The sequence below is a fragment of the Peromyscus leucopus genome, chromosome 20 (assembly GCF_004664715.2).
Source record: "Peromyscus leucopus breed LL Stock chromosome 20, UCI_PerLeu_2.1, whole genome shotgun sequence".
Taxonomy (NCBI): domain Eukaryota; kingdom Metazoa; phylum Chordata; class Mammalia; order Rodentia; family Cricetidae; genus Peromyscus; species Peromyscus leucopus.
Window position 1 is genome coordinate 4,501,399 of NC_051080.1, and position 26,512 is coordinate 4,527,910.

The 26,512-nt window shown below is 56.1% G+C and overlaps 1 protein-coding gene across 2 annotated transcripts in view; it reads left to right on the top strand.

The window, feature by feature from the left end:
* The first annotated feature begins 231 nt into the window (after positions 1–231).
* The window catches only part of Faim2 (Fas apoptotic inhibitory molecule 2), a 33,035-nt gene continuing 6,754 nt past the window's right edge, over positions 232–26,512 (top strand). Inside the window, exons 1-11 of one of the 2 annotated variants that reach the window (XM_028874607.2) lie at positions 232–500; positions 3,045–3,240; positions 6,515–6,618; positions 7,027–7,091; positions 7,475–7,528; positions 13,641–13,691; positions 13,974–14,013; positions 14,415–14,452; positions 14,944–15,031; positions 15,241–15,336; positions 16,906–16,959. In XM_028874607.2, the coding sequence (XP_028730440.1) occupies positions 486–500; positions 3,045–3,240; positions 6,515–6,618; positions 7,027–7,091; positions 7,475–7,528; positions 13,641–13,691; positions 13,974–14,013; positions 14,415–14,452; positions 14,944–15,031; positions 15,241–15,336; positions 16,906–16,959 (801 nt within the window). In that variant the 5' untranslated portion in view covers positions 232–485. Of the gene's footprint in view, positions 501–3,044; positions 3,241–4,344; positions 4,479–6,514; positions 6,619–7,026; positions 7,092–7,474; positions 7,529–13,640; positions 13,692–13,973; positions 14,014–14,414; positions 14,453–14,943; positions 15,032–15,240; positions 15,337–16,905; positions 16,960–26,512 lie in introns of those variants that run through there. The other variant, XM_037197376.1, reaches the window with a different exon arrangement.

Here is a 26,512-nt window from a genome sequence, read left to right on the forward strand (position 1 = left end):
TGCTGGAGAGGGAGACAAATCCAGGCCATCCAGGCAGGGAGGGGGAACAAGGCTGAGGCTGGTGGCTGCTGGCTCTGAGACGAGGCCCTTTGCTGGCTCTGTGGACTGGCAGACAGTATCAGCTGGTCGGGTGTCAGGAGTCCTGGTGCCTCCTCCCTCCCCCGCGGACCCATCCATCCACCTGCTGCCCCACCGTGCAATGATCCCTGGTCCCCCGGGGGGCTGAAGTGTGTGTGGGGGAAGCAAAGGAGGTGAAAGCCGCGTGCCTTGCGGGCTCTTAAGTCCGCAGCACCCTGCACGTCCTCAGCATCCTCCTCCCAGGCCCTCCCCTCCCACTGTGTGCGGATGGTACGCTCCGGTAAGCCTGGCCGGGCTGCAGTGGATGTTGCTAGAATCCACGCGGAGGAAGGAAGAGACGCAGGCAGGCTGCGGTGACCCAAGCGGCCACCCCTACTTCAGGGACCCCTTCCTTGAGAGAGGACACCATGACCCAGGGAAAGGTAGGGGCACGTCCCCACCGCCTGCACCATCCTCAGCTCTCCGGACCCCTGCCTCCCTGCCATTCTGAGGAAGCTTTCTGGACCACTTTAAGCATCCTCTCCTGGCTCCAGTGCAAAGGTCCTAGTGGTCTTTGCTGATGCCAGAGGACCAAACAGCCCCTTTCAGAGAATGGGCCTAGGACTCTTCCCAACCCTGAGGTTTTCCTCGCCTCTCTTGTCTCCCACCGCTTACTGTAGCATCACAAACCCTTCACAGGTGCCCTAGGCCCTGTTAGGAGCCAGACTGGGGGAGGGATGAAGGGAGGAGAGAGGGGAGAGGGGGAGAGAGGGGAGAGAGAGAGAGAGAGAGAGAGAGAGAGAGAGAGAGAGAGAGAGAGAGAGAGAGTTCTGCTTGGGGGCCAGGGTGAGCCTTGAGGGGCAATGCCTGTGTGTGCTGGACCAACCCATCCACTTCAGGGTCTTCTTTCGCCCCCTCTGATGCCACCTCCCAGCTCACTTCATTATTTCACTCTGGATATCAGTATACATCCCCTATGGTTGGGAGTTACTATGGCAACCCTGCAGCATGATGCTTTGATTTTTGTTTTTGTTTTGGCCAGACATGGGGACTAGATGGAATAAAAACATGTCCTCCCCCTGCGCCCCCCCCCGCACCCCACCCCACCCCGGCACACACGTATGCGCACACACACACACACACACACAATGCACATATACACATGCATACACACACATGCATCAGTTTTAGGTCTGAATTTCAGGGGAGGGGCTGGGCAGAGACTTGGGTAGCGCAGGAGGCTTATGTAACATCAACAGCTTGTGGAATTATACAACCGCTAGGGCCTAGGGTGAAGGGGGAGGGTCCTCCAGCCCTCTGTTTAGAGGGGCTAAGGACTGGTCAGGGAACACAGGAGAAGGCCCTCCCCTACACCCCATTTTTTTCTCCTCTGATATCAGCCTCAGAGCTAATGGTATACCTCCCTGGACCCTCAGACCCTCCTGTGATCAAGCTCCTCAAAGGCCTCAAATGATGTTATTGGGTGATACCGCTTCCTGCCATTGGCCCGATGTCACTTGGGAATGCCTTATGTGAGAGGCGGTGGGGCCCCAGAGGTTCTGGGGGGCTGAGTGGAAGGGTAGAGGCTAAGGCGGCTTCCTTAGACGTGCCCCCTTCAGTCTGTACAATGAAGGGAGTCAGGGAGCCCGGGCTCCAGATCCCGTTTTGAGGAGGCAGGGGACACTGAGCTGAGCGTGGGGAGGGAGCCTCCCTTTCCACGCCCACCCCACTCTGCCAGACAGGAGCCAGCTCCTCTCTGCCCTGGTGGCACAGAGGCCTCTGTCCCTCAGCCCCTGGCTCCCAGCACCCCTCAGGATATCTTAGGAGCCGGGGTGCTGCTAGCCTTCTGAAGTCCAGTGGGCTGTAGAGGGACTGAAGTCAGGGACCTCCTCAGTTGTCTCCCTGCAAGGGCCACCCATCTATCTACCTCAGCCGTCCATGAGGGGCCTCTGCAGCCAGGCAGAAGTGGCGCTTTCTGAGGCCGGGCCTCCCGCTGGTTTCTCTGTCTTCGCACCCTGTTCCAGTGTTTCCCTCCCTGACTCTCGCCCGTCACCACCTCACCAGGCCACCATGCTCATTGTGGGGGGCAGGGGGCCTATCTGAATGTAAGCGGCCTGAAGTTCCTAGTCTGCCCTGAGCAGAGATTCCCCCTGGGTCTCGGTTCCTTGCCTCGTGGGAAAGAAGGGTCATACAGCAGAGAGATGTCTTCCTCGGCCCCTCCAGCGAGGAGCACACTCTGTTGTTCTGCTCTGCCTGGGGAAGTCTGTTTCTTCAGGACCTGCTCTCCCTCTACCCAGCAGGCTCTCCCCATCCCACCCTCCAGTATTTCTAGCCCAGCAGAAAGCAACCTGTCCCCAGGGACAGAGCCCGAGCCCTGTGGCCCTAGGCCCCACCCATGGCACCTGGGGCTTTGGATGTCTCTCTTTCTGTCTGATTCTGGGTGTCCTCGTTTTAAAATCGGCTGAATAGCTGGGCATGGTGGCACCCAGCTTCAATCCCAGCACTTGGGGAGTGGAGACAGGTGGATCTCTGTGAGTTTGAGGCCAGCCTGGTCTACAGACTGAGTTCCGGGACAGCCAGGGCTACATAGGGAGAATCAGTCTTAAAAACAAACATCAAAATAATGATGGTGTAAAGTAAGATTGGCTGATACAGTGAGCAAGTTGGGAAGTCGATGAAAGGGAGAACATTCTGCTCAATAATAGGTCTCGGATGGGTCAGGACATTCCCCGGAGCACAGGGCAACTGTAGGACCACAGAGGCCCAACTGCCTTTCCCAGGTGGCCCTCTGGCCTCCACGGGCACTCTCGGGAATTTTCTGCTTCCTGTCTTATCTATCTTCTCCTCGGTTCTGTGGGCTGTGAACCTGGAGGTGGGTCTCCTCTGTCCCACTCCCTGTCACAGGAGAGAGTACTGGGTCAGGAATCCAGGGGCTGTCCCTAGTAACCACACCCCCTGCGTGGTCTCTTTCTGCCTTTACTCTACAGCTCTCTGTGGCTAACAAGGCCCCCGGGACTGAGGGGCAGCAGCAGACAAATGGCGAGAAGAAGGAGGCTCCGGCAGTGCCCTCAGCACCGCCCTCCTACGAGGAGGCCACCTCTGGAGATGGGCTGAAGGCGGGGCCCTTCCCCCAGGGCCCCACGGCTGTACCTCTCCATCCAAGCTGGGCCTATGTGGACCCCAGTAAGTCTCCCAGCACCCAGAGGCTGGAGGGGTAGGGGGAGTGCTGGGTGCTGGGTGCTGGGTGCTGGGTAGGAAGGAGGAAGTTGCCCTGCCCCTGCCTGAATGGTGTAGTTGTGCAGAACGCTATTGCTGGAGGCCTCAGGGGGCTCTTCAGAGTGCGGGTCAAAGAGAACTCTAGAAGGGAAGAGAAGAGATGTCTAGTTGGGGTGCTGTCAGCTAGAGAAAGGGGGGGTCTCTGCAAATCACTCAGCTAAGCCAGCTGGAAGAGCAGGAGAAGGGACCGAAGCTGAGTTCTCGTCTAAGAAGGACCTCGGAGAAGGGAGGACATGGACCTAGGACTGGGAGAGACCAGAGAGGTCAGGAAGGTAGTGAAAAGGCCACGCCTGGGCAGGGACCTTGGCTGTGCCAGTGCCCCGAGTGGGTACAGCGTTAATATTGCGACTGGTCTGAAAATCAGTGGGGCCAGGCCTCTGTAAGGCCTAGGGTTATCAGAGATTACGGGGTGGGGGCCCCCTCCCAACCGCTGGCATTATCTCCCTGCCCTTTCTCCAGGTTTTGCAGGGGGGCAGGCACAGTGTGGGGGAGGTGTGCGGGGACGAGCTAGCCTACGTGGCTGGCCAGACACAAGTCACCAACGTCTTCACCAGTACTGACGGTTCCCAGGTCCCAGCAGTAGCCCCTTGGCTGTCTGGCTGAGCAGCAGCCTGCAAAGATTTTTGTCACTGGCTGCGAGAAGTGGCCCCTAAGTCCTCAGCCCCAGGCTGGTGAAATCACGCGGCAGGCAAATGCCCCTTGCCACAAAAAACTGACGACCTGAGTTCCAGCCCAGGATTCCAGGGCAGACCGTAGAAGGAGAGAACTGACTCCTCCGAAGAGTTGACCTCTGACCTCCACATGTGCTTCATAGCACGCCCGTGCACCCAGATTATAACCACATGCACGCGTGTGTGCATACACGGTCACACACGTGCTTGCATATAAGAATAAGTAACATTTTTTTTTTTAATTTAATGTTTCAGAACTTTCAGGGTTTGTCTGCCTCTGCTGCCCCTCCCCCCACTGTGACACCCTCCCACTGCCTGCAAAGTTCTAGAAGGGGTCTGAGGACAGTGCCCCTGACAGAGCCTCTGCTCGTAAGGAGCAAGTGGCCACCATGGTCCGTGTCTCCTCCAAACACACCCCTCGGTCCAGAGCTCAGCCGCCTCACTCCAAAGTGACGTACTGGAAGGTCAATGAAGGTGGGGAGTCCCATTCCCTCTCATTTCTCCTGCCCTGCTTGCCGGGATGGACACTTTATTTAAGGAACATCCTCCCCGGGGCTGCGGTGGAAGGGAGGGCCGATCCTTGCCCTCAACAGGAGACAGACATTTCCTAGCGTCGCCTGGGAAGTGTCAGATCTGAGCCCATTCCAGGAGATGCAGAATCTGTCCACAGCTCTGCCTCCCTGAGCTCATTGTCACTGGATGCCTGCCACAGTGCCTCAAGTACGGCAGCGGCGGCAGAAGAGAGCTGGGTAGCTCCCTGCCCTACCCGCCGGGCTCTCGAGACTTCTGAAGTCTTTCCAGTCCCACCGTCAAATCCCACTTTGGCTCACCTCTGCCCACCCCACACCTGTCTTCCTGGTCGCTTCCTCTTCTCCCTGCCCTGATCCCAGGAATAAGACGAATCCTGTCCTCTCCCTCCACTACGGCTGGGCTCTGGGGAACCAAGCTCCTCCATACAAGTGTTCCTTCCCTCTTGTGTCCCCGTCCCTGTCCCCCTCCCTAGACATTCCAGCTCCGGTGCCCAAGAATCAGGAGGGGACAGCTAGCTATTCCTCGGGGCTGAGCCATCTCACCAGCCTGGGGGCTGAGGACTTAGGGGCCCCTCCTCACAGCCAGTGGTGAAGTTCTTGCAGGCTGCTCAGCCGGACAGCCAAGGTGCTGCTGCTGGCATCCCGGCACCGTCAGTACTGGTGAAGAGCTTGCTGGCTTATGTCTGGCCAGCCAGTCGGGGAAGATTTCCTATATCCATGCAGAGCTCTGAAGAGTGTTTTGAGTTAGCCTGTGAGGAGGCAGAGCAATGGACGTCCCTCGGAAAGCACTGAGTGGACAGGGTCCAGGGCCAGAAGGCAGGCAAGTGAACAGCTATTAGTCAGGCTAAGAAAGTGGGAGAGGAGGAGGAGGATTGTTCCCAGTGAAGTGTGGCTGGAGGACTCCATGCACCCTGGCACTGTTAAAGGAACTTGTGGTGGTATGTGTCTATAGCCCGCACTCAGGAGACAGAAACCGGAGAATTAGAAGTTCAAGATCATCCTCAGCCACATAGTGAGTTCAAGACCAGCCTGGTCTACTTGAGACTACGTCTCAAAAAAAAAAAAAACAACAAAACCAAACAAAAAAAGAACTTGAGCAATGAGCAGGAAAAGAGCCATTCTGAAGAGCTCCAACATAGCAGTGGCCTGGTCATCTCTGAGAGACCAAGGCAGAGGCTCTTGCTGGGGGAAAGGGAAGATAGCCAGACCTGATGGGGACAGCGGAGAGGACAAGAGCAGATACATCCCAGGGCTTGAGACTGTCTCTAAAGGGGAGCACAGGGCAAAGGCAGTGTGGCCCCCACCAGGCACAGAACACGCAGACTTTCCGTTTGACCGAATTTGGTCCCTGTGAAGTGAGTCTGTTGTCCGTCCCCACCAAAAGAGACTCGGAGATGGCCGATGATGTGCTTGGGTCACACAGCTTGGCCCACGGATTGCCAGATCGACCTGTGGGTCTGTTAGGCTCTGGGGTCTTTGCTCCAGGCCGGGCTCCCACTCACTGCACTTGGTGTCGTTTCCCTCCAGCCGGCCCGCACTGGCCCTGGTGTGAGCACCGACAGGCCCTAGGCCTCCACCCAGCCTTTGATTCCAACCCGTGGGCCTCAGAGCAGCCAGACTCAGGATCTTGGGTCCTCGGACACTGGCCAGGAGGACTGACTGTCCCTGGTTGATTCACAGGATCTAGAGTGTCCAGGGAGGGGAACTCGGACACAAGAGGAAAAGGGACATTTGTATGGCGGGGCTTGGTTCCCCAGAGCCCAGCCATCATGGAGAGAAAGAAGAGGAGACAGCTCATCCGTGGGGTCCGAGAAGAGAGAACAGGAAGTGGTCAGGAAGGCAGCTGTGGGGTGGGCAGTGTGGGGGCCACAGTGGGTATTTGACAGTGGGGCTGGAGAGAAGGACTTCAGTAGCCTTGAGAGCCAGATTGACATGAGCTGGGCTGGCAGGTGCTCTCACAGCCTCTACCCACCTGCGCAGGTAGCAGCTCCAGCTACGAAGGCGGATTCCCCACAGGAAACCATGAGCTCTACAGCACCTTCAGCTGGGATGACCAGAAAGTTCGCCGGCTCTTCATCAGAAAGGTGACTGCCTCTCACACGCTCTGGACCGGGGAGAAGCGGGTGAAGGATTTGGGGCCCTGTGCTGGACTCCTGGAAGGACCTCGACCCAGCCTCTGTCGGGGGTGGGTGGGTGGTTCCTTTCCCTTTCTCCTCCCATCCCACCCAGCTCATGCTCCTCCTGGCATGTGCTTCTGAGGTTTCACCCAGGGCCCTTGCTTCACGCCCCCTGGGCTGTGTGGGCTGCTCCACCTGAGGGCCTGGTACCTTTATTGCCCCCCTACTTTTCTGAATGCACCCAGTGACCCCTATGAAGGAGAATGAAAGTGTCCAACAGGTGGGTCTAGGTGAGTCCCTGGAAACTGGGGTCTCTCAGAGCCTTGCCGGAGCCCAGGGTTCCCCGAAATGATCACCCCTCCCTTCCTCCCTCAGGTCTATACCATCCTGTTGGTCCAGCTGCTGGTGACCTTGGCTGTTGTTGCTCTCTTTACCTTCTGGTGAGTTGGCGATGCGGACTGACACCTGCCAGGAGGACCATGGTCAGGCTCGGGGCAGGGCACTCCATCAAACCTCTCCTGGGATGCCCACCCAGATAGATGAGGGGCAGTGGATTACCCTTATGCTGGGGAAGAATGTCGGGTGTACCCCATGTGAGAAATCCCCCCAAATAGTGTCCGGCGGGCTCTCCAGGCCATGGGTATCTGTGAGGTGTTACGTGCCTCTGCTCCCCAGTCCCCCAGTCAGGCTCCCCCAGGTCCCAGCCCAGCCATCCAGAACCCAGTCTTTCCTCCTTTCTCTGAGTCCTTGTGGGGCGGGTACAGACGTTGAACACAAACAGACCTGAGGCCGCCTCTGACGTTCTGCTTGCCTTTTTCTACAGTGACGTTGTTAAGGACTACATTCAGGCCAACCCAGGCTGGTACTGGGCATCCTAGTGAGTATGCCCCACCCCAGACCCCTGCCTAGAAATGCCCACTGTGCTCTGTTGATGGATCCAAACCACAGCCTTCCCACACCCCAGGGGGAGGACCTCAAAGGCCCATAGCATGGCCAGGGTCAACGTTTGAGTTGTTCAGATCTGACAGGACAACTGGAGGTGTGGGGGGGGGGGGGGGGGGTGACAGCCCCTCTACAGGTTGGCAAGAGCCTTGGCTGGAGAGAGCCGGTACCTTGACCCTGCAAGGGAAGGGGCTGGAACACCTTGACCTTCTCTAATGATAATGTTGCTTCTCTTATTAACATTGTTATTAATGCTTATGAAATTATTAATCATGAGAGCCACCACTTACAGAATGCCTAATTAAGGGCTGGGCATTGTTTCGTGTGCTTGGTGTGTAGTATTGCATTTGATTCTCAAATCGACTGGATATGATTACCTCAGAAAACCTTAAGGCTCAGAGAGGTTGAGTAATTTGCCCAAGGTCACACAGCTAGTCAGTGATGGAGCTGGGTTCAAGTTAAGTCTTGTGCTCCTAATCCCTCTGCTTGGCAGTCTCCCTTCCGCCCTCCAGCCACTGGCTTCTACTAGTCCTGCACTCTTTAAGGAACATGGCGGGCAACTTGCAAGAGGAAGCCGGAGGGTTAGGTGACTCAGACCCTCCTTCCTGGTAACTAAGGAATAATCTTGGATACTTCCAGACCAGAACCATCCTAGACTCAGAAAATTGCTCTCTCCATGGTCCCCGTTGGCATCCCGTATGAGCCAGCCCTGTACTGGGGCTACTGGGCAGGCGGCCTCTGTCTGCAGGGGAAGGTAGTGGCTGGTATGATGTATGCAAAGGAGCTTGCAGAGGAGTTGTCAGAGGTGGTGGGGGGGGATCACAGGGTGGACCGGGCTGTGAGAGAGGAGTGGATAAGAAAGGAGGGGAGTGAGAACACTGAGGTGTGTTCCCTACATTAGGGGCTAGATTGACGGAGGGACGGAAGGGCCATCTCAGAGGGCCGAGCGTGAAGACAGAGCACGGCAGAGCAGTGCGCACACTGACCGGCCCAGCCTGTTCTTCCATAGGCACCGAGGGCAGAGCTGAGCTCAGCCCAAGGCCCTCTGAGCCACCGGAGCCTAAGACCACCACAGTGGGTTTAGAATTGGCTCGAGTGGACCGCAGACGAACAGCAAGGAGCCTTTCCTAGGGCACAGGACAGAGGGACAGTCAGCATCCCAAGAGGGAGGGAGGGCTGAGTCCCGAGGAGTTGGGAGGCACTGTATGTACAGCTAATGAGGCCCCAGGGACCGCCACCTTGGCCAGCCCACACAGCAGGTTGGCATGGCTCCCAGCACGTCAGTGCCATCTGGTAGGCTCAGGCCCTCCCCCGAGACCTTGGAATGGGTGTCCCGGACCCCTCTTCTAGGACGGTCTTTGGAACTCCATGTCCTGAGTGTGTAGTGGCGGGAACAGCGTGGCGTACGTTTGCACTCTGCTGAAGAGGAAGGGGGGGGGGCGGGAGTGAGCGTCTGGCCTTGGTAAAGGTCAAGTGGAGAGCAGCGGTGCTCTGAGGTGGGAGCAGGTGGAGAGAGGTGCAACGTGGGCATGGACTGTGTTCTCCTGGGACAGCACAATACAGCTGTTGCTCAGAGTTCCCCCACCAGTATGCCTCCGCTTCCCACAGAAGGCCTGCCTGAGGATCTACCCTACCCTCCACACCCCTCTAGCCTCCCCATCCTGCCCCTTCACCCTCTCAGGTCTCACCACACCTCCAGCGTATCAAATGCTCCCTGAGGGCTCCCCTGTTTGTCTCTTCCTGTTGGAACAGCATTCATAACAGTTAGAACAAAACAGGTCTTTTCTATGCATGAGGCGCCATGCCACGTGTTTCGAGTCTAGTTTTCAACCCTCCCTTTAACAGCCCCGCTAAGCAGGCGCTGTTACAATCTCCATTTCACAGATGAGGAAGCTGAGGCAGAGAAGCTGCTGCCTGAGCATCAGAGCCAGGTAGAAAGCTGGAACTGCTTGATGACCACACTCTTGCCCACTGTGGTCTGCTGGCCCTAGCCCTGAGTGTGAGGGCAAGTCAACTAGGGAAGGCCAATGGTTTTGGTCCCTGGCCTTCACCCGAGTCTCGGTTCCCATCCTGACACTACACAGACTGTCCCAGGCCCTGGGGCTGAGGCTTCGGCATGAAACCAGACTGTTCTTGCTCACACACCCCACCCCCTTCTGCCTCGACGGCTCTGGCTTTCTCAAGGTCCCGCTGTGTCTCTCTCCACTGGGTTCTTGCCTGATTGTCTGATTGCTCCTGCTGAGTGTGGTATCTATGGCCGAGCAGAAGGATGAGAGAGGAGCAGGCAGAGGAGGAGAAGTGTGAGGCTAGGGCTGGGGTGGGGGTGGCTCGGGGAAGCTGTCTGTCACTCAGCCAGCTTCTAATGACAGTAGCAGCTCCCATCCACGAGTCCAGCCCAGTGCCAAGCTCATGCTGAGTGCTGTACCCTCCCACCAGGTCTCCCGGAGCTGGGGAACAGTCTTCCTGTTCTGCCGAGCAGGGCACTGGGACCATGGCTATTAAATCCTTGTCCGTAGCCACAGGCATGAGGCAGGACTTCCGGTACCAGACTCCAAAGCTGTGCCATGGTCTTGGCATCCTGAGTCTCTCTGCCCTTCCTTCTGATGCCCCTCTTAAGGGTGGAAGAACACAGAGGAAAGGGCCAGAGGCCCTCAGGAAGCTTCCGGTCTGGACAGTGACAGGAGACCCACAGTCAAGAGTTCTGTTATTGTCACAGTTGTTGAAGTGTTGAACAGTGACACCATGAGGAGAGGGTACTTTTCACCAGGGATAGGAGAGTTCTGCTGTCCCACATGGGCAGGGTGGGCACAGCTCCGGCACCTGGCATCCAATGGCAGCGGAGCCTCCAGGCTGTAAGCTTGCATTCCTGCACTGTCTGTTTTGTTATTGTTTTTGTTTGGCTTTTCCATTTCGTCCAGAAATATTTGAAGAGTGCCTCCTGGGTGTCAGGCTCCAGGTTAGATGGTAGGAGAAAGAAGTAAGTCGCAAGCTGGCCTCCAGGGGCTCCGGGGGAGCAGGGGGCCCTGTGAGGGGCTCCGGGGGAGTAGGGGGCCCTGTGAGGGGCTCCGGGGGAGCAGGGGCCCTGTGAGCTGAGCTGGCCAAGGCAGGGCGGCAGGCTGCAGCCAGAGCTGTGTCTCTGCTCCAGAGGAAGCCAGGGAGTCTCCATCCTGTCAGCGGAGTGGCGGGCATGTTTGGAGGGTGCAGAACAGGTTGTGATGAGAAGCGGGGAGGGGGGACGAGGTATGGTGACAGCCGAGACGAGGAGCCAGTGGCGGGTGGTGCAGGCATTGCCAACTGTCCTGGGAAAATATGTGCTCTGATCGGCCTGTGGTGTGCAGGGTAGAGAAGAGGCTGGGCTGAAGGCTGGAAGGCTACAGTCCCGGCCTGAGAGAGAAGAGAAAGAGGTGACCCAACTTCAAAGGGAGGTGTTGGCGACGGAGGGAAGAGTGAGGTCTGTGTGGGAGGGTGAGCAGATCCAGGTGATTAATTAGGCGTGGTAGGGCGAGCGCCAGGAATGATGCTGAGGCCTCTGGCTGGGTGACTTGACAGCTGCATGGAGTTCTCAGCAGTGGGGGTTCGGGAACAGAGAGAACAGCAGAGCTCAGCTCCATGTCCTTGAGTCTGATGCATTTCTGAAAAGCTACCGGTGGCCGGAGCATCTATCTGGCTGCCCAGCCTAGTGCCGAGAAGGGCAAATGAACACCCATTCTAAAGGGTGGGTCCGCGTCCTCCTGGTGAGCAAGCCTCCCGAGGGAGAGTGGGACCGAAGAGGAGGAGTCCACCTTGAAGACATCAGCTCCTTTAGAGGCTCCATAAGGGAGACTGAGGAGGAGTGGCCAGGAAGGGAGGAGGGGACCCGAAAGTGTGTCATTGTGGAACCAATAGGAGTGACCAGACATTGAGAAGTCAGGTAATGTAAAGACCAAAGAGTGACAGCTGAACTCAACAAGGTCACCCTGGCGTGACCAAGCCAGCTCTCGTGACGTGGGGCTGAGGCCAGGTTGCTGGGCGGGTTGAAGAGATGGAGAAGAGGCACTGTGAGCAGAGAATACAAAGGGTGCAGAGTCGCTGGAGCTAGGGAAGATGCTGAGTGCAGATGAGGCGAGGCCAGGGAGGTAGACGTGGGAGAAGAGGTGACCCACCCCCCCCCCCCCAGGGAGGGGGGTGTTAAAGTAAGCCATCACTGGGCTTTTGAGAGCCTGGGACCCAAACCCAGGCTGGGGGGATTGGCCTGGAAAGGGATGAGGGATAGGAAGTCTGGTAGTGCCACGTGAGGTTTTCAGGTGATGGGCCACACCTCATTATCTCAGATCTTTCTGGAACATAACAGAGAGTGAGGCAGCCTGGGAGGTTTGGGGAAGGAGGAGGCTGTTTGGAATTGCTCTTATGGAGGGCGGGTAACATGCTGAAGAGATGGGGAAAGACAGAGCTGCTTGGCCATGCTGAAGTCCTGCTGAGGGTGGAGACCACGCACTGGTAGGTGAGCCGTCTTGGGAGCTCATTCTCCATCTACCATCGCCCGGTCTTTGCCCCTCGCTTTCCAGAAACCTCTCAGCCGTCAGCCACCCTCCAGCCACTTCCCACTGGACATGGCTGCCGGATCCAGAAATTGATTCCACTTCCTGCCCTGCCAGGGGCCGGCAGGCCGGTCCGTGCTGAGCCCGCAGCCTGGAAAGGCAGAGCACTAAAAAGGCAGTTAGCAGAATGGCTTCAGGGAGCCATGCGAGCAGGCAGCAGGTAGCCGTGGCTGGTAGGGGCTAGCTCCCGGCAACGGGAGCATCTACCTAGTCCTTCACAACAGGACAGCTGTGTGACCTCGGACAAGTCGCCTGGCCTCTTCTGTAAAGGAGACATAGTCCGTAAAGAAAGAAGGATCATGTCAATATTCATTAGACACTGTCAAAACAAACATCAAGCCCAGTGCCCCTGGCCTGTGCCTAAGTTCCAGGCCAGTCAGAGGTACATATGTGAGATCTCGTCTCAAAAACTATAAATAAATAATAAATAAAAGTCTGCCCAGCACACAAAAATATATTCTATGGTAGCTTTTAGTTTGCTTTAGACTTATCTACTGTTTTTGATGCAGGGTCTCACATGGAGTAGGCTGGCCTCAGGCTCCATAAGTAGATCAGGATAACCCTGAATTCCTGATCCTCTCGCCTGTACCTCCTTGCTAGGATTGCATCACCATACGACGATACCTGGCATGAGCTTTTTTTTTTTTTTAATGCATGCATATGGGTGTGCACATGTGTACCCATGGATTGGTGTGGGTGTGCATGTGCACTTGTGCACACGGAGGCTGGAAGCCACTTCTGGGTGTCGTCCTCAGGAAAGCCATCCGACTCCTTCGAAACAGAGTGTCTCACCACCGAGGCTGGACTGGCTGGCCAGGGAGCTGAGCCCCAGGAAGCCTCCTCTCCCTGCCTCTCCCACTGCGAGGGTTCCCAGGGCCTGCCACCATGGCCAGCATACATGTTCACCTGGGTTCTAGGCACTGAAGGCAGCTGTTCATGCGTGCTGGCCACTCGGGCTTCCCACTGAGCTCCCTCTCCAGCCCCTGTGTATGACTGAGTGGTCTACTCAAGTCCTGGGGGATGAACTTTCCAAGGTTTCCTAGCCAGGTGAGGTGATGCAAGTCTGCAGTATCAGGACACTAAGGTCTAAAAGGAGGAGGATCACAGAGAGAGAAGAGAGAGAGTTCAAGGCTAGCCTGGACTACCTAGGGAGACTCTGCCTCTCAGGAAACACACAAACAGCAAACGTCCCTGAGGCTACTTGTGCCAAGTGGTGAGAAACAGAAGGCTGTAGCTCCCAAGATTAAATATGCTGGAAGTAGGCTTGCCCCACCCGACTACCAATGTCTCCTGGGAACTGGGCTACCATCCTACCCACTGCCCAGTCCTAAGATGGCCATGCCCTTCCCTCTGCTCTTGCCACCCTGCCTGGTGCAGTTTGGGTAGGATGGCGGAGTAGGAGCAACCGGACTAGGGAGAGGGCCTCGGGAGAGACCCTCCAATTTGCTCACCTGGCTCTCTTTCTCACAGTGCCGTGTTCTTTGCAACTTACCTGACTCTGGCTTGCTGCTCTGGACCCAGGTATGAATGATCATGACTTGGGGGGCTACTTGTGGAACTGTTTGTAGGACCTTAACCATCTGCTCTGAGCCCTGTCTTCCGCCAGGGGCCTGTGCAGCCGGGAAAGGGCCGCATGGGTCTCTGAACGGCAGTCAGATGGGCCAGCCCCTCTGCCCTTCACTTTGGGCCTCTGAGGCGGATGGGCCCATGTGGGCATCAGAGGGTTTGAATGAAGAGGTCCCACAGTGCGCAGAGGGCCCTGCAGGCTCGAGTGGCCTCTGAGACCTGTGGCTTGCCTTGCAGGAGACACTTCCCTTGGAACCTGATTCTGCTGGCCATCTTTGTAAGTGACTGGGGTGAGCTGGGGGACAGAGGCTGAGTGGGAACGGAGGAAGAGCAGAGGCAGCATGGGGTTGGAAGGCCGGACGGAGAGTCTAGACTGGGGGTGTCAATGTGAGGTTCCTGGTGGGACAGAAGTGCTGGACCCCTCTTCTACCAGACCATTCCACCCTCCCCTTCTGAATGGGACGAGGCCATTTCTGTGCCCAGTCCCTTGTCCTGGGGGATTGTGTGGGACTTCCAGCCAGAATTAGTGGGGGTTCTCACGGGAAGAGCAGGGCTGCCAAGAGATCCAGGCACAGCTCTCCCGAGCTGCCTGCAAGCTGGCCGGGGGACCCTGAGAGTGCCCGGCGAAGCCCCCAAGTCCACATGCAGCAGCGTTCCTTCACCCTGCTTTTCTTTCAGACCCTGTCCATGGCCTATCTCACTGGGATGCTGTCCAGGTAAATGGGACAGGGTGTCCTAGGCAGGCATGCAGCCAGGGCCTGGCCCATACCTGAAGAGAACACCACCCCATAAATCTCATCTTTCCGGGCAGCCACTGGGTGGGGGAAGGACTCAAGCAGACAGGCCGCTTTGGCCTGGAGTCGCTTGCCTCCTTAGGCACTCCATTGCCAATGACTCCAAGCCCCGAGCAGGTGGGCAGGGTTGGGGTAAGGGATGGCGGAGAGTGAGATGTGGCTTTAAAGCCCCTGACGGTGCAAACTGCCCCCAGACACCGACACAAATGTACCCCACTCTGCCTGTTCTAGACCCTTCGCCCCATTCGAGAGTGTTCAAGGACAGAGAAGCCTGGGGAAGCTGAGAGTGGGAGGTCCTGGGAAGGGGGCAGGTTGGGACCACAGGTCATGAGGTCAGCTTCTGGCAGGGAAGGGTGGCTCTGTGAGGAGGGATGGGGAGAGCGGAATCCCACCGACCCCATGTCCACCCTCAGTTACTACAACACCACATCTGTGCTGATGTGCCTGGGTATCACGGCCCTTGTCTGCCTCTCAGTGACCATCTTCAGCTTCCAGACCAAGGTCAGCCCTGGGGCCTGAGGGCAGGGGAGGGCACATGGGTCAGGGATCCACGTGGGGCTGAGGAGAGGCCGGGGTTTGAGTTGGGTCTGGGGATACCCCCCGGAAGAGGGATATACTGGGCTGTGGGGGTGAGCACAGAATTGGTGGGTCTCAGCCTCTGGCCAGCACGTTGCTGAGGCCCGGTGCTGATGGCCGCCTGTGCCCCACAGTTTGACTTCACCTCCTGCCAAGGTGTGCTGTTCGTGATGCTCATGACCCTGTTCTTCAGCGGACTCCTCCTGGCCATCCTCCTGCCCTTCCAATACGTGAGTCCCCAGCCTCCAGGCCTGGGAGGAGAGTGGGGAGGGCCCGATGCCCAGGGTGCCCTGTTCTCCTACCCCTTCAGGGCAGGCCCGGGGCCAAAGCCCCACAGCCTGCCACCCTGGCCAGCCCTCCTGGCACCTGCGCTAGGTGTGTTGGCAGCACACACAAGCAAACAAGGAGGCTTTTCTTGGCGGCCTGGGCACCTGCCCAGCTCATGAGCCGCATCCGGCTTCACTTTCCCTCCCTCCCCTGCAGACGGGGGGGGGGGGGAGGGGGAACGGGGGTGAGCCATAGCTGAGAAAGATACACTGGGGATCCAGGGGCCCGCCGGGCTCAGGGGACCTCCTGGGGAACTAGCCAAGCCCAAAGAGGCAGAATCGGGCTGGCCAGGGAGCGAGGCAGAGACAGACTCTCCACCCCAACTCACAGACCACCCACCCACCCACCCACCCACTGGCGTCTGGCCTGCTGTGCAGGAGCTGAAGCCACCAAAGCTGGGGGACAGACTGGGGACATGACAGGTGGTGTGAGTCCTGGGAACACAGAAAGGGAAGCATTGGGTCTATTTGGGGGCTCAGTGGCGGTCTCTCCAGCCACATTCTGTATGCGATCTCCCATTGCCTCTTGTCTGCCAAGCTGGGATGGCATTCCTCATCCCCTCTAACCTACCTCCATCCCGCCCAGCCCCAGCCTCCGGGTAGTTGGCACCCAGTCGAGGATGTCAAGATTGATTCTGGCATTTCTTTGGCTCTTCCCAGGCTCCTGTTGACAAAGGGAGGGGCCGGAGCTGACCTAGAGGCCTCTATGTGTCTAGGATGGGGAGGGGGCTGCAGGAAGGGCCCCCAAACTTCAAAGAACCCTTTATTGACCCACACTGAGCTGATGGGACGCCTTTATTTCCCGGAATCTTCTGGAAAGTTTTCCAGAAGCGTTCCACAAAGGGCAGTGCTAACATAGCACCTTGTAGTTGCAGGCATGCACAATCCGGGGGTGAGCACACACTGGGAAGGGCATTGTTCTGGCCTCCCGAGGCAGGCCCTTCATGGCCATCTGGCAGAGACTCCAGGTGCCTCCACCTCCATACCTATCCCCTACCCCCTCACCCCACCCCCACCCCCAAGTTCAACTGACTCCTTCCACGTGAGCCCTTGCTCCCAAGGCTGAGACAGAGAGCTCTCCATGAGGGGGACAGGCAGACCCCAGATAGAGCAGGGATGGATGGAGACAGCTGGGGGAGCCTAGAGCCAGACTCAGGCTGGGAGGATAATAGATAGGATGGATGAGTCACCCGTGGCCAGCCTGAGCCCGGGGCTGTGTTTTGAAGGGAAAAATATCAGGTCTGTGAGAACGCCCTGCAGGTCTCCCCATGATTACCCTGGGGTCTCTCTGTCCTACACTGTGAGCGCCCAGAGAATCACAAGCCCTTCTCAGTCCTGGGGCTGCTTAGAGAGAGTGCTGGGGAGAAATTACCCCGCTTCCTCCATTCTCTGGACTGAGCCCTCTCCCCAGCCCCTGGCCCTTCGGCCAGCTGCCCTTTCCACATGCTAAGCCCATCCTTCCTGTACCCACAGGTCCCCTGGCTCCACGCCATCTACGCCGTGCTAGGAGCGTGCGTCTTTACGTTGGTGAGTTTGGCCCAGCTTCTGGGGCCACCTTCTCGACTTTATGGCTCTTCTGTGTTTTCCTCACTGTCTCTCTGGAAGCTTTCTGCAGGATCTGAGGGTGGGGCTGGTGCAGTACCACGTTCAGGGAATTCCATCTGGTGTCCAAGACCTGCTCTCTGAGCTGGGTACAGGAGTGTGAAGCAGTAAGCTTCAAGCTGCCTACCAGAGCAGGACTAAGAAAAGGGGCAGAGCCCGGGGATGTCCTACTGTGTGGACCAAGTTAGTATGGTCCTAGGGTGGTCAGGGAAGATTCACGTGCTTCGTGAAAGGCTCCATTCGAGGGACCTTGTTCTTTGCTGTTCTCACCAAATTCACTTAACAGTAGTAGCTAATTTATTTACTTATTTGCCTTTTTAAAACAAATTGGCCTCTCTGGGCAGTGGTAGCAAACACCTTTAATTTCAGCATTCGGTAGGCAGAGGCAGGCAGAGGAGCTCTGTGAGTTCTAGGCCAGCCTGGTCCACAAAGCGAGTTCCAGGACGGCCAAGGACCATTACACAGAGAAAACCTGTCTCAAAAAACCAAAAGACAAGCAAACAAAAACAAACTAGCCTTGACCTTGCCATCCTCCCTCCTCAGCCTCATGGGCGTGCGCCACAGCACCTGGGGTTCAGCTAATACTGAGCACTCATTTTCCCAGCCATCTTTCCCTTGTTCCCAATCCTCACACCACACCTAGCAGATAGGTTCTCCTCTTCTGAGATCACAATGAAGAGGAAGCTCAGTGATGTCAGATAACACACCAAGGTGATCCTGGCATCCTAGGAACGGTAGGACAAGGCTGAGAACTCGGACATCTGGCTCCAGAGGCCCATCGAAAGGCAGAGGCCGGGTGGGAACTGTCTGGAAGCAGGTGCCCAGACAACATGACCAAGACATATCTGCCCAAGGCAGCCCAACATATCCTTTGGTCAGGTAGCCCCCAAGCACCTGAATATGTGCCCCAGGACCACCCAAGAGACAAGATGTCCATGACATCTTCATGGGAAGCCATCCGAATAGATGTCTATTGCCAATGATACAATGGCCAGACTTCCCCCTTCTCCAGGTTGCTCAGCTCTGCTAAGTGGCCAGAGTTCCCAGTTCAGTTACAAATTCCAGACTCATGGATGACAAGAATGTCTAATACATCCCAGGCAGGTCGACAATCTTGATGTAAGAATTGCCTCTTTCCAGGCAGATCTCTGTGAGTTCCATGCCAGCCTGTTCCAGGACAGGCTCCAAAGCCACACAAAAAGCCCTGTCTTGGGTGGCGCACACCTGTAATCCTAGCATGTGGGAGTCAAAGGCAGGAAGATCATAGTTTAAAGTCATCCTTGGCTACTTAGAAAATTTGCAGTAGAAAGTCCTGCCAAGTGAAGCCAGGCATCTTCCACATCAGAAACCCCAGGGTTGAGTTGTCAGTCTTGCTGCAGTAAAGACCAGATCTGAGACCAAGACTCAGGGGTTCTGCATCTATGTAGTACCAACCCCAGTGTCAGCACTGGAGATCCCATCTTGGGAATCCCTAAATCCTAAAGTGGTTACCCTGGGACACCCACTTCTGGCTCCTGGACGAGCGTTCCTCCTTCCAGGTCATATGTTCTCAAGCAAAGATCAGTCCCTGAGAAGGAACTGGAAGAAGGCGGAAAGAACCAGGGCCACAGACCCAGGCAGCAGCATCAGGAGGCCCCCGAGAGCAGTCATGGCTAGGGACAGGAGAGGCAGAGGGAGGCCGGTGGAGTTGGAGGAGAGCGGGCATCTGTGGAGGGCCAGGGCATGCACTTTGCTCCCTGAGGGGCAGGTGGCAGCAAGCATGGAAGCTATCTATGCAGGCAGGGCTGGGTGGATGGTACTAAGCCTTTAAGTCTGCTTAATAATCTCTTGTGTTATTAGAATAACAAAAATAATCCCAGCCCTCTGTCCCACCCATGGCGTCCTGTAGAACACTTTCACACCTATTGCCTCATTGCGTCTCTACCACAATCCAGGGAAGGAAACAAGGCTGGTCTTCTAAGAACCGCCTTGCTCACTGAAGGCCCTGAGGGTTAAGTTGCGGTGGGGCTGGCTGAGTCTCGTGGCCAGTAAAAGACAGGTCCAGGCCCAGGACTGAGGTGTCCTGAAACTGGTGTCCAGTGCCTCTGTGGTCACCTTGGGGGGAGGTGTGTCCTCTCCATCACCACCATCACCATCATCATCATCACCATCATCATCATCATCACCACCATCACCACCATCACCACCATCATCACCATCATCATCATCATCATCATCATCATCATCACCATCATTACCACCATCACCAAGTGTATCATGTGTGGACTTCCCCTAGACCTTGGTGTCAGCATGGAAACATGCCGTAATTTCTCCCATGTAAAGAAAAGTAGAAACCACAAAATACTCTTAACCCACATCTCACTAAAGCCCTGGCCCATTCTCTGTTCCTCATATATAGCAAAAACTCTGTAAGAAGCCATGCTCGTCTCCCACAGTGCCCCACCCCCAGCCTCGCTTCCTCCAGCTGTCTGCTCCCATCCTCTCTTGTGTGCCTTTTCAGTACCAGGGTCTGAAGTCGGGGCTTCGTGCATGCAAAGCATGAGCTCTACCTCTGAGCTTCCCCAGCCCACTGAGCACGCTGCAGAGTGCTAGCATCCGGTAGTTCACCAGCAACCTCCATGCGGCAGCAGCCTCAGCCCTCCTGCACCTAGCTCAGCAGAATCTGACTCATTGTTCATTCTCCCAGAAGCATCCTCCAGGCTTCTTGCATCTGGCTTTTGTTTAGCAGCCCCTGGGTCCCCGAGTCTTCTCTTTCCGTCTCCTTCCCTCAGGAGCCTAGACAGCCTGAGTGCTTTGTATTATGCTTTAGACTGATGACTGTGAACTTTCACCTCCAGCCCTAGTGCCTGAGTTCCCGACTAGAATGTTCAGTAGCCTAGTCGGGATGCCCATGTGCCATCTAACAGACCCTTCAGCCTATAACACATGCAAACACCTATTTTTTGCCGCCCCCCCCCCCAGCCTCTGGGTTCTTCCCCCAGCCTCTCTCATTGTTCCCACTCAGGACAAATTCCTTGGCTGCTTCTGCTCCTTTCCTAACACACCGGACTCAGCAAGGGTCTCGTGGCTTCTCGCCCTTCTCCAGAGCCTAAGCGCTCTGCCAAGCTTCTCGGCCCTTCTCTCCCAGTGTCAGGTGCCATCGCCCCCCACCAGGCTCGTTGAGATGTCCCCCTGCAGCCTCCCGTGCTGTGCCCACCTCTCTGGTCCAGCGAGCAGGCAGGGGTGAGAACACACACACTCTCTCCTTGGCATCCAGCGGCCGGTGTTTCCTACAGGTCCCTTTGACCCTCTCCCCCCCCACCACTGCTGCGTCCACTCGGGTCCCCTGCTGCCTGGGTGTGACAGGCAGTCCTTCCACACCCAGGGTTCCACCCCTGATCTGCTCCTCTGTCCCCCGAGACCACCCTCCCAGCTTCTATTCCCTCCGTGTTTTGTTTCCTTCACAGCACAGAGCGAGCGCCTCCACACTCGCGCCCTGCCCCTGGACTCTTAACCCTAGACAGCCCATCTCTTTCTCGGACACGTTCTGGGGTGTGTTCTGGTCTGTGTGGTTCTCTGACTCAAGGGGAATTTAAACTCCTTGAGAGTGGGGCTCGCACGCCGCCACGCTGGTTTGTTCCTTGTTGTAGCCCCGACACCTGGAACAGCGTAGGTGCACAGCAGACCCCCACAGATGTCTGTGGGGTGAATGGATGCCTGAGGAGTGGGGTGGGGGCAGGGCATGTCTGAGGTGCTGGGACAGCCCAGGTGCGCAGCTGAATGGGCACTGGCCCAGCTGTCTCCTGTGAGTCACAGGGAGGAGAAGAAACTTGGGTGCCCAGTGACCCCCATAATGTCTCAGTCAATCAACGCATCCAAAAGCCTTGGTTGGGATCATCTCAAAAGTTACATAAAGAGTAGTTGAGAGAGTATGTGGGTGGGCCCTTCTGCTTAGAGAAGGGAAGACCAGCCCTGGGGGGCCATGATGCATGCCTTTCAGCAGCTGCCCCAGAAGGAGATCCCTGTGTCTTCTCATTAACCCCTGCCTAGTGCTCTGGGCTGGCCCCTACTGGCCTCTTCCACTGTCACCGGTTTGTGGGATCTGTTGCCTCCCCCCCCCCCCCAAGCTGGAGCCCAGTGCCTCTTCATCTCCCGCTTAGCCTTTTGTGGCTCAGTGGCACAATGGGACCCTTTCTCTGCTCTGCAGTCAGGCAAGACAGGGGGCACACACCACCACCTCCCGGCCTGGTTCCTGCCTGGTCAAGGAAGTATGAGGAAGGGATAAAGAGAAGCGTCAGATGAGGCCCTGAACCCCTGTCCCACCAGCCTGGGCTTTACTGATCCCTCAGCTTCCACTCTGAGATTCTTCCATCGTTCAGGGTAGGGCCACCTGGCTTGGAAGCCAAGGCCCCACGGGCCTCTGGTCCAGCCTCGAGAAGCAGGCCCCTCCTGGGTCTCTCCCATGTCCAGCTTTGGCGCACTGTCAGGAAACCTTGAACTTGCACCCTGACCCCGACCCCAACCCCTTTCTGGATGCCAGGACAAGACAAAATGCCAGTAGAAATGGATGAGTCAGCTGAAAGGTGTCAGCTCTGAGTGGCTCCGCCATCCTCTCCCGGCCAGTGCCTTCTCCTTGGGTGCTTTCTTGAGAGGTGAACTCACGGGCCAGGCTAGGGTCATGGGGCAGAGCTGTGGGGCTGGGCAGAAACTGGGCAGGGTGGGTCAAGAGCCTGGCTGCTCTGTCTCTAGTGACAGCTGAGCCTTCAGGTCCCGCGCCTGGAAAAGCTGCCTTGAACTTGGCGGACCTTCCTGGGGTAGCTGAGTCTTCCCAGCCTCCCAAAGCAGAAAGCCAAGTCCCAGAAACCCAGGGAAGAAATCAGGCACAGGGCTTCAGAACTCAGGGGCACTGGGAAGAAAGCTTTGCCTCTGACCCAGGGCAGCCTGTGGAGGACCTGGGGAGCCACTGAGAGTAGGCAGGAAAGATGGCAGTCCCCGCACTGTGGGAAAACCAGCAGATAGCCGAGTGGATAGGCCGGAAGTCGGGGGACCAGTGGACACTAGTGCTGTGTCTCCATGTCAGGGAGCAGGTATTGGGGAAGGCTGTGTAAGGGCCGGATGTTGTGAGGCTTGAGGAGTGAGTGAAGTTTACTGTATGGGGTGCTGACCCCTGAGGCCCAGAGAGAACAGTTGTGTATGTACACACATACTCTCTCTCTTTCTCTCTCTCTCTCTCTCACAAGCACACACACACACACACACACACACACACTCACACATTCATACACATACACCACATATGCACACACACTTGCACATGCTCTCACATACTCAATACATACTCATTCTCACACATACACACTCACATGCATACTCACACACACATTCAGTCACACATACCACACACCACACTCTCATACACTTGCACACTCACACACTATGGACACTCACATGTGCACACTCACAATCACACACACACACACACACACACACACACACAGGATATCACAGTCCTCCTGACTCAGCCCTGCCCTTTATAAGGTAGGGAAACAGAAATGGGGGACTATGGACCTAGAGAGGCCCTCTTAGCCTGTCACCCCAGAGGGAGCTTTAGACTGTTCAGTCCACCCAGCCCCACAGAGATTCTGGGCTCTCTGACCACAGTTTAAGCCAACCCTGAGCGTCTCAGAAGTTTGAGGGAACTCTCTAGCCTCCCCCTCCCTACTCTGCCTCTCACTTGGTCTTCTAGTGAGGGTAATAGTGTAGGCCGGGTCTTCCCCAAATCCAGGCAACGATGCGAAGTAAAAACCAGCCCCACGGGCCCAAGGTTACCAAAACTCAAGGTTGCCAAAACTCATTCTCTTGTTCCGAGGAGTTTATAAGCCTCAAAAGTATGTGAGGACTTTCCTTCCTGTTACCTTCCTCTGATGCAGGAGATACTATTTTCCCCAAGCTGTGTGAAAGCTGGTGGCTGGCTCAGAGGTAGGGGGAGGGTGTGGTGAGCTGTCTACTTCCTGGTCATCACCACAGTCTCACCTCCTGAGAGACTAATCCTCCCACAGACACCCTCATCACACCTGAATGGTCACAGCAGCCTGCCAGGGGAGGGGAAAGGAACCCCTGTCCCCAAGGGGAGGGGCCAGGGTAGCTAGGATACTGTGCCAAAGCAGGCAAGAGACCTCCCTGTAGGGCAGCTCACCGAGAGAGGAATCCCAACTCTTGGGTCCACGGCAGAGCCAAGCAGAGACGTAATGGGACAGGCCAATGGGCATGTAGAGAGGAGAAGTCCTTCCCCTGACCGGAAGGAACACCCCACCAAGCCCCATCTGAGGCCTTGCTCATCTTTACCGCAGTATGACCTTTGGCAAGCTTTGACCTTGGACCTCTCTGTCTCTAAAATGGAGCTGATTTTCTGTACATGCACAAGTCTATTGTGAAGGTCATGTACAATGGAAACAAAAAGAAACTTAGCACTTGGCACATGGCGGCCTTGACCGTCTTTCTCACAATAGGGCAGGGCTTGGGAGCCAGGGCACCACGTTTGGAGTGCTTCTGTGCCAAGTTTCAGCTGTGTGAGCCGCTCCCATTAGGTAACATCTCTCTGCCTCAGTTTCTCTAAGTGGGGCCGGTGACAGAACCCACCCCCTTAGGGTGACTTTAAGATGAGTTGACGATGTATAGCACCTAGGAGGGGCAGGGCATGTGGCCAGTTATTAAAACCCTTACCTGAGGGGAACAGTGGGCTGCCCAAGGTCAGGGCCATGCTTTGAGGTCTCCCAGCCTGTGCTCTCAAGCACAGGGGTCTAGTCTTGCCTTCTCGGCCGCGGTTACTTTCACACACATTTGTACAATGCTTCCTGAACCAGGAACCTGCAACCTGCTGGCTGCAAGTCCCGCGGGACCCTGCTCCTCCAGTGGCCTGCCCGGAGGACGAAGGTTGTGTGTGGCCTTTGATACTCCTGATACCTTAGTCAGAGGAGAGGCTTTCCTTTGGCATCAGGCAACAAATGGGGCCCAGGCTTCCACTCAGAGCCTGTCCTCACTCCCCTGCCGCCCCACATGCCTGCTGCAGCCAGCCAGGAGGCACTGAGGTCTTGACAGGCCAGCCTCTTTCTTTTCTATGTGTGTGCAGTGTATGTGTGTGTTTGTGCGAGTGTGTACACGTGTCTGTGTGTGCCCATGAGTGTGGAGCCAGAAGTCCGTGTAGACAACAATCTTAATTGCTCTCTGTATCTCGCTGAACTTGGAACTAGCTCACCAGTACCGATTGGCTAGCTCCAGGGGGTCTGTCTGTCCGTCTCTTCCTTCCCAGCACTTGGGATTCCAAACACATGACACGCATAGCTTTTATGTTTGTGCTGGGGATCCAAACTCCAATCCTCAAGCTTTCTCTTTGCTGTTATTGCCTGAGCCAGACCCACAGCCCCTGGCAGCTGCTTTTCTTTTTCTTTCTTTCTTTCTTTCTTTCTTTTTTTTTTTTTTTTGAGACAGGGTTTCTCTGTGTAGCTTTGCGCTTTTCCTGGAACTCACTCTGTAGACCAGGCTGGCCTCGAACTCACAGAGATCCGCCTGCCTCTGCCTCCCGAGTGCTAGGATTAAAGGCGTGCGCCACCACCGCCCGGCTTGGCAGCTGCTTTTCTTATGAATCCAAAGCCCTCCGGGGTGGCTGTGCACACTTGTGACGCCAGCACTCGGGAGGTAAGAGGCAGGGAATGGAGATTTGGAGGCCAGCCTGGCCTACATATCAAGATCCTCTCTTAAAGAGAAAGTGGTAGGGGGAACATCCTAAAGGCCAAAGTCACCCTCTGGCTCTAAAGGAGAGGACAGAGCACCAGAGAGCGGCTCAGTTCTCTGCTCCATCCAGCTAGGAAGCCTGTGTTTCTCTGAGCAAAGGTGATGTGTGCATCTCTTCTTAGGTCACTTTTTTTTTTTTTTTTTTTTTTTTTTAGTTTTTTGAGACAAGGTTTCTCTGTGTAGCTTTGTGCCTTTCCTGGAACTCGCTTTGGAGACCAGGCTGGCCTCGAACTCACAGAGATCCGCCTGCCTCTGCCTCCCGAGTGCTGGGATTAAAGGCGTGCGCCACCACCGCCCGGCTCTTTTTTTTTTTTTTTTTTTTTTTTTTTTTTGGTTTTTTCGAAACAGGGTTTCTCTGTGTAGCTTTGCGCCTTTCCTGGAACTCACTTGGTAGCCCAGGCTGGCCTCGAACTCACAGAGATCCTCCTGGCTCTGCCTCCCAAGTGCTGGGATTAAAGGCATGCGCCACCACCGCCCGGCACCGCCCGGCTCTTATGTCACTCTTATACCATACACACGCGCACACATTCGCACACACATGCGCATACACACACCAGCGTGCATGCAGTCCACATGGCTTCTCTTGGCACTTGGGATCAGCAGACTTGAGCTATCCTCTTGGCTGTGTGATGAGGGCGAGTTGGTTACACTCTCTGGGCTCCAGTCACGTCAACCAGTGATGAGGACAGTAATGTGGCATTTGTCACAGAGGCTTACATATTTAAAAACAGTCACGAGCCCGTCTTGTGCTATTTTAATCCCGCATATAAGTCATACTTCACAATATATGAATACATCTGCTCCTGGGTTTCAGTTTTTGAGAATCTTAAATACGGATGAAGCATGCATTTGGACCACACCCCTTACCTTCCCTAGAGGTGACCGTGAAGGGCAGTTGCTCTCTTTCTAGACTGTTCTATAGCCGTGCTTGTTTGTGGGCTTTTGGGTCACATGTGCTTCTGTGCAGTCACGTGATAAGGGCTTTTCTGCGGCTTGCTTTCTTCTCATGGTAGCAGATATCAGAGACGTTTCCGCCTCGGTCCCGCGTCCGTTTCGTTAACTGGCCCCTGTCAACAGACTGGGTGGTTTCCAGTAAAGCTGTTACGCGACCCGTCCTGCAAGGACCGCCCAGGGCTCTGCACTCCTGCCCGGTGCTGCCATTTCTGTAGGTGGCCCTCCCAGAGTGCCCCAGGCTCGCCTCTGAGCCGTGTTTGAGGGGGGAGCAAACAACAGATATAAGCGTAATTCCCAGTGTAGCAAGGTCAGGCCGGCGTCTGTGTAGGTCAGTGTTTCTCAACCTGTGGGTCATGACCCCTTTGGGAAGGTTGAACGATCCTTTCACAGGGGGCTGCAGATCAGTTATTTATATTATGATTCATTAACAGGAATACATTAAGCAAAATTATGAAGTTATGAAGTAGCAATGAAAATAATTCTATGGTTGAGGGACATCGCAACATGAGGAACTGTAGTAAAGGGTCACAGCGTCAGGCAGAAGGTTGAGATCCGCTGGTGTAGACGCAGCCCTGCTGAGTCGGGGACTAGCCCCAGGGTCCACACACACAAGCCTACTCTGCCCCAGCTCCACCAGAACAGGGGTGAGCATCAGGTTCCAGCACTAGAGAAGCGGCCATCAGCAAGCCACATTCCTCTCTAAGACCCCTGGCCTCAGAGGCTGCCGAGTGACAGTGCCCACTGGCCAGCGCAC